At 46.5% G+C, this 7,879-nt stretch overlaps 1 protein-coding gene across 1 annotated transcript; it reads left to right on the plus strand.

Annotated features, from left to right (window-relative positions):
* Window positions 1–477: 477 nt before the first annotated feature.
* LOC120040397 (potassium voltage-gated channel subfamily A member 2-like) lies at window positions 478–7,198 on the plus strand. The gene is made up of 3 exons (XM_038985566.1): window positions 478–647; window positions 5,617–5,860; window positions 6,101–7,198. Exons 1-3 carry the CDS (start codon window positions 478–480, stop codon window positions 7,196–7,198), a joined length of 1,512 nt encoding a protein of 503 aa, XP_038841494.1.
* The last annotated feature ends 681 nt before the right edge of the window (window positions 7,199–7,879 follow it).

Raw genomic sequence — 7,879 nt, forward strand, 5'->3', positions numbered from 1 at the left:
ACAGCAATGGCGGTTCATCGCTCAAGTGCCTTTCTGTTCACCTTCACACCCCTTGGCCACAATACACTCAATCATAGGACCTACTGAAGAGATGAGTTTTCAATAAAGACTTAAAGGTCGAGACTGAGTCAGTAATCGGCTAATACAAGCAGACAAGATTGTACCGCAGCTATAACATTATTCATTATATAGATTATTATGTGTTTTAAAATGAATGTGAAACAAGCTGGTTAATATGTTTCTGTTTCTCTGTTTTGTCCTCTCCAGATCAATACTGCCTGTTTTGTCTTCTCCAGATCAATACTGCCTGTTCTGTCTTCTCCAGGTCACAACTGCCCAGCCTGTTCTGTCTTCTCCAGGTCACAACTGCCCAACCTGTGTGTTCCTCTGCTCCCCCCCCCCCCCGGTCCTTCCGCTACTGCGCCCTCCCCCCCGCTGCCCATCTGAACGCTGCAGGCCCCGCCTTACTCCTCTACCATGACGGTTGCTACAGGGGACCCGGGGGACGACGCATACGAACCGGAACTGAGCCACGAGTGCTGCGAGCGTGTAGTCATCAACATCTCCGGGCTGCGCTTTGAGACGCAGCTGAAAACCCTCTCCCAGTTCCCTGAAACTCTGCTGGGGGACCCCAAGAAGAGGATGAGGTAACTATACCACATATATAGGTTATTCTCCTGTATTGATGATACCCCTAACTCTTACCCCAAGAAGAGGATGAGGTAACTATACCACTTATATAGGTTATTATCCTGTACTGATGATAACTCTAACTCTAACCCCAAGAAGAGGATGAGGTAACTATACCACTTATATAGGTTATTATTAGGGCTGTCAACGATAACAAAAATGGTATCCGGTTGATTGCAGGATTTGCTGTGATTAATGGCAATTGCTAAAGTTGAGCTTTAACTTCTTATGGCTGCAGGGGCAGTATTGAGTAGCTTGGATGAAAGGTGCCCAGAGTAAACGGCCTGCTCCTCAGTCCCAGCTACTAATATATGCATATTATTATTAGTATTGGATAAAAAACACTCTGAAGTTTCTAAAACTGTTTGAATTATGTCTGTGAGTATAACAGAACTCATATGGCGGGCAAAAACCTGAGAAAAAATCCAAACAGGAAGTGGAAATTCTGAGGCTGGTCGAGTTTCAACCAAGATCCCATTGAAATCACAGCGAGATATGAATGAGTATTCACTTCCTACGGCTTCCACTAGAGGTCAACAGTCTGTAGAACTTTGTCTGATGACTCTACTGTGAAGAAGAGCCGAATTAGAGGAGAATTAGTCACCACTGCCATGAGGTGAACATTCTTTGACCACGCGCATTCACATGAGAGGCAGCTCTGTTCCATCGCTCATCTGAAGTCAATGTAATTCTCCGGTTGTAACGTTATTCAAGATTTATTTTAACAACATTCTAAAGATTGATTCAATACATCGTTTGACATGTTTCTACTGACTGTTACGGAACTTTTGGACATTTCGTCAGGTTTTAGTGTACACGCTTCGTGACTTTGGAATTGTTTACCAAACGCGCTAACCAAAGTAGCTAATTGGACAAAAATAACGGACATTATCGAACAAATCAAGCATTTATTGTGGACCTGGGATTCCTGGGAGTGCATTCTGATGAAGATCATCAAAGGTAAGGGAACATTTATCATGTAATTTCTGGTTTCTGTTGACTCCAACATGGCGGCTAATTTGACTATTGTTCTGAGCTCCGTCTCAGATTATTGCATAGTTTGTTTTTTCCATAAAGTTTTTTTTTAAATCTGACACAGCGGTTGCATGAAGGAGAGGTATATCTGTAATTCCATGTGTATAACTTGTATTATCATCTACATTTACGATGAGTATTTCTGTTGAAATGATGTGGCTATGCAAAATCACTGGATGTTTTTGGAACTAGTGAATGTAACGTGCCAATGTAAACTCAGATTTTTTTATATAAATATGAACTTTATCAAACAAAACATACATGTATTGTGTAACATGAAGTCCTATGAGTGTCATCTGATGAAGATCATCAAAGGTTAGTGATTAATTTTATCTCTATTTGTGCTTTTTGTGACTGCTATCTTTCACTGGGAAAATGGCTGTGCTTATTGTGGTTTGGTGTGACCTAACATAATCGTTTGTAGAGCTTTCGCTGAAAAGCATATTTGAAATCGGACACTTTGGTGGGATTAACAACAAGATTACCTTTAAAATGGTATAAAACACATGTATGGCTGAGGAATTTTAATTATGAGATTTCTGTTGTTTTGAATTTGGCGCCCTGCACTTTCACTGGCTGTTGTCATATCATCCCGTTACCGGGATTGCAGCCATAAGAAGTATAAAAGTGACATTATTTAGAGTGGCATTGTATAAAGTGACTAGTGATCCATTTATTAAAGTGGCCAGTGATTGGGTCTCAGTGTAGGCAGCAGCCCATCTGAGTTAGTGATTGCTGTTTAGCAGTCTGATGGCCTTGAGATAGAAGCTGTTTTTTCAGTCGCTTTGATGCACCTGTACTGACCTCGCCTTCTGGATGGTAGCGGTGTGAACAGGCAGTGGCTCGGGTGGTTGATGTCCTTGATTGACCTTGTGGCCTTCCTGTGACATCAGGTGCTGTAGGTGTCATGGAGGGCAGGTAGTTTGCCCCCGGTGATGCGTTGTGCAGACCGCACCACCCTCTGGAGAGCCTTGCGGTTGAGGGCAGTGCAGTTGCTGTACCAGGCTGTGATACAGCCTGACAAGATGCTCTCGAATGTGCATCTGTATAAGTTTTGGGCGACAAGCCAAATTTCTTCAGCGTCCTGAGGTTGAAGAGGCGCTGTTGCACCTTCTTCACCACACTGTCTGTGACCATTTCAGTTTGTCTGTGCTGCTGTCCCTTTGATATGGATAGGGGGGTGCTCCCTCTGCTGTTTCCTCAAGTCCACGATCATCTCCTTTGTTTTGTTGACATTGAGTGAGAAGTTGTTTTCCTGACACCACACTCTGAGTGCCCTCACCTCCTCCCTGTAGACCGTCTCGTCGTTGTTGGTAATCAAGCCTACCACTGTAGTGTCGTCTGCAAACTTGATGATTGAGTTGGAGGCGTGCATGGCCACGCAGTCGTGGGTGAACAGGGAGTACAGGAGGGGGCTGAGCACGCACCCTTGTAGGGCCCCAGTGTTGAGGATCAGTGGGGTGGAGATGTTGTTTACTACCTTCACCACCTGGGGGCAACCTGTCAAAAAGTCCAGGACCCAGTTGCACAGGGCGGGGTTGAGACCCAGGGCCTCCAGCTTGATGACGAGTTTGGAGGGTACTGTGGTGTTGAATGCTGAGCTGTAGTCAATGAACAGCATTCTTACATAGGGATTCCTCTTGCCCAGATGGGTTAGGGCAGTGGGCAGTGCGATGGCAATTGCATCGTCTGTGGATCTGTTGGGGCGGTATGCAAACTGAAGTGGGTCTAGGGTGACCGGTAAGGTGGAGGTGATATGATCCTTGATTAGTCTCTCAAAGCTCACCATGATGACAGAAGTGAGTGATATGGGGCGATAGTCATTTAGTTCAGCTATCTTAGAGTTATTGGGTACAGGAACAATGGTAGCCATCTTGAAGCATGTGGGGACAACAGACTGGGATAGGGAGAGATTGAATGTGTCCGTAAATACACCAGCCAGCTGGGATGCCGTCTGGGCCAGCAGCCTTGCGAGGGTCAGCCATGGAGAAGGAGACGGGGGGGCAAAGAAGATGTTTAGTTTGTCTGGAAGTGTGACGTCGGTGTCCGTGATGTGGCTGGTTTTCTTTTTGTAGTCCGTGAATTCCTGTAGACCTCAGCATCTCGTGTCTGAGCCGTTGAATTGCGACTCCACCTTGTCCCTGTACTGGCATTTCGATTGTTTGATTGCCTTGCAGAGGGAATAACTACACTGTTTACTTTCAGTCATATTCCCAGACCTCTTTCCACGGTTAAATGCTGCACTTTCAGTTTTACGCGAATCCATCCATGGTTTCTGGTTAGGGTTTGAGAGTCACAACATCAACAACATCTCCAATGCACTTCTTTATGAACGCAGAGTCAGCGGTTGATGTTGTTCTCTAAGGCCGACCGGGACATATCCCAGTCCTCGTGATCAAAACAATCTTGAAGCGTGGCTTCCGATTGGTCTGACCAGCGTTGAATGGTTCTCGTCACTGGTACATCCTGTTTGAATTTCTGCCTATAAGACGGTAGGAGCAAGATGGCGTCATGCTCGGATTTTCTGAAGGGAGGATGGGGTAGGGCTTTGTATGCATCGCGGAAGTTAGAGTAGCAGTGGTCGAGCGTATTGCCCATGCACGTAGCGCAATAAATATGATGGTAGAATTTAGGTAGCCTTGCCATGTGCCTTTTACTGAGGAGTGGCTTCCATTTGGCCAGTCTACCATCAAGGCCTGATTGGTGGAGTGCTGCAGAGATGGTTGTCCTTCTGGAAGGTTCTCCCATCGCCACAGAGGAACTCTGGAGCATTCTGATAGTGACCATCGGGCTCTTGGTAACCTCCCTGACCAAGGCCCTGATGTCTCAGTTTGGCCAGTAAGAGTTCCAAACTTCCTCCATTTAAGAATGATGGAGGCCACTGTGTTCGTGCTTCGACCTTAAATTCTGCAGATAATGTTTTGGTACCCTTCCCCAAATCTGTGCTTTGACACAATCCTGTCTTGGAGCTCTACAATTCCTTTGACCTCATTTCTTGGTTTTTGCTCTGACATGTCAACTGTGGAACCTTATATAGACAGGTGTGTTCCTTTCCAAATCATGTCCAATCAATTGAATTTACCACAGGTGGACTCCAATCAAGTTGTAGAAACATCTCAAGGATGATCAATGGAAACAGGATGCACCTGAGCTCCATTTCGAGTCTCACAGCAAAGAGTCTGAATAATTATGTAAATAAGTAAGGTGTTTCTGTTTTTTTATTTGTAAGAACTTTTGCTATAATTTCTCATTATTGTGTGTAAATTGATGAGGAGTTTTATTTAATCCATTTTAGAACACGGTTGTATACTTGCTGAGTACTTTCCGAAAGGACAGTATGTTACGGGTATGTGAGACCAGGGAGACCTGTCCAGAGTTGTTTATTAGGAAATGGAACTGTACTAAGTAGATAATTAGATAATAATATAATAATAATTAGTAGATCATTTTATGAACCAAACAACAATGTCGTCTGTCGTTGTTTGTTGCCACGACCGTTGCTGCGTAACCTTGGTAACCTTGCTGCATCGTCCTCTATTCATTTCAATGTGTTGACAGTTGGAGAAATTGTTTGAGGCTGAATTCAAAAAGTATGAAAGCCAACGCTCCAATATTTTTGAACACTTCTGTGTGTATTCATACGCTTTTTGGACTATGAAAGATGCTTATCTCCAGGAAGAGACGGAGGTAAGATAGGGACTTCAATACTTTACTGTTTATTGTCCTGTTAACACTAAGCTTTTTGGACTATTAACCCCAAGAAGAGAATGAGATAAGATAGCGACTTCAATACTTTACTGGTACTTTAGTTTTTATAATGTTATCTGTTATTGTTCTGCATTTGTGGTTGTATCTACTACTTGCAATGAATCTCTCTCGCTCTCTCTCCAGGTACTTTGATCCTCTGAGGAACGAGTATTTCTTTGACAGGAACCGGCCCAGTTTCGATGCCATCCTGTACTACTACCAGTCAGGAGGGAAACTGCGCAGGCCGGTTAATGTCACTCTAGACATCTTTTCAGAGGAGATCCGCTTCTATGAGCTGGGTGAGGAGGCCATCGAGATCTTCAGAGAGGATGAGGGCTTCATTAAGGAAGAAGAGCGTCCTCTCCCAGAGAATGAGTTCCAGAGACAGGTACATTCAATTGTTATTTATTGGTGGCACATTGTCTAGTCAATATAAACTCAATATAAATATTTTATTCTGTTATTAGCAAATGTCTCAGAGAATTTCTATCTGCTGTCAATTTGATAAGTGTGTGTGTGTGTGTGTGTGTGTGTGTGTGTGTGTGTGTGTGTGTGTGTGTGTGTGTGTGTGTGTGTGTGTGTGTGTGTGTGTGTGTGTGTGTGTGTGTGTGTGTGTGAACTTGAACAGGTGTGGCTGCTGTTTGAGTATCCCGAGAGTTCCGGCGCGGCCCGTATCATCGCCATCATCAGCGTCATGGTGATCCTGATCTCTATCGTGTCCTTCTGCCTGGAGACACTCCCCGTGTTCCGGAACGACCATGAAGACAACAATGTGTTCCAGCCTTTCAACAACTCCTCGTCTTCCTTCACCTCCTCCTACTTCACGGATCCATTCTTCATCCTGGAGACGCTCTGCATCATCTGGTTCTCCTTCGAGTTCCTCGTCCGCTTCTTCGCGTGTCCTAGTAAAGCCGGGTTCTTCGGTAACATTATGAATATCATCGATATTGTGGCGATTATTCCATATTTCATCACGTTGGGCACCGAGCTGGCAGAGAAACCGGAGGACGGGCAGACGGGGCAGCAGGCCATGTCTCTCGCCATCCTCAGGGTCATCCGTCTGGTCAGGGTGTTCAGGATCTTCAAGCTGTCCAGACACTCCAAGGGGCTCCAGATCCTGGGCCAGACCCTGAAGGCCAGCATGCGGGAGCTTGGCCTCCTCATCTTCTTCCTCTTCATTGGAGTCATCCTCTTCTCCAGCGCTGTTTACTTCGCTGAGGCCGACGAGGCGGACTCCCAGTTCAGTAGCATCCCAGAAGCCTTCTGGTGGGCCGTGGTTTCTATGACCACCGTAGGCTACGGCGACATGGTGCCCACCACCATCGGCGGGAAAATCGTTGGATCACTCTGCGCCATCGCCGGCGTGCTGACCATTGCCTTACCAGTTCCTGTCATCGTGTCCAACTTCAACTACTTCTACCACAGGGAGACGGAGGGCGAGGAGCAGGCGCAGTACCTGAACACACCCAGCGTGCCCAAGGCCGACTCAGCAGAGGACCTGAAGAAGAGCAGCAGCAGCGGGAGTGGTTCCCCCCTCAGTAAGTCAGACTACATGGAGATACAGGAAGCTGCACTGAACCACAGCACTGAAGACTTCAGAGCAGAGAGCCTGAAGACAGGCAACTGCACCCTGTTGGCTAATGCTAACACACTAGGTAATGCTAACACTAACACGCTGGCTAACACAAACCGTGTCAACATCACCAAGATAAGAACGGACGTATAGCTGGATTCAGACGGTATAACACCAACTTCTTGGTTGACAGGTAACCGGAAGAAAATAGTAGAGAAGAGTGGAGGACTGAGGAAATACCCTTCCTCTCTCTGATGTTGTTAAAGGCTTGGAGCCCCTACTGGAGCTGTCCAGACTAGATCACTGAAACTCTGATAGAGACCCTGCAAGGTGGACCTTAGCCCCACATCTTACCCCCCCCAAACTGACCAGCTCCTAACTCAACCCCCATCTCCCTCTGTTGGGAGGTGAATCTTCCCTGTGTTCTGTGTCTGCATGGCATTAGTCTGGTCTGTGTGACTGTTAAACTGTCCAGTAGTCGTCTATATACACTGCTCGCTACAGTAGCCCAATAGTAGGCGAACTGCCGACTGTTACCAGACCTAAAAACTCTCTCCCACCCCATACCCCCTGAAACTCTCTCCCACCCCGTACCCCCTGAAACTCTCTCCCACTCTGTACCCCCTGAAACTCTCTCCCACCCCGTAACCCCTGAAACTCTCTCCCACCTCGTACCCCCTGAAACTCTCTCCCACCCCATACCCCCTGAAACTCTCTCCCACCTCGTACCCCCTGAAACTCTCTCCCACCCCATACCCCCTGAAACTCTCTCCCACCCCGTACCCCCTGAAACTCTCTCCCACCCCATACCCCCTGAAACTCTCTCCCACCCCC

This window comes from Salvelinus namaycush, unplaced genomic scaffold, assembly GCF_016432855.1.
Source record: "Salvelinus namaycush isolate Seneca unplaced genomic scaffold, SaNama_1.0 Scaffold349, whole genome shotgun sequence".
In the NCBI taxonomy this organism is placed as follows: domain Eukaryota; kingdom Metazoa; phylum Chordata; class Actinopteri; order Salmoniformes; family Salmonidae; genus Salvelinus; species Salvelinus namaycush.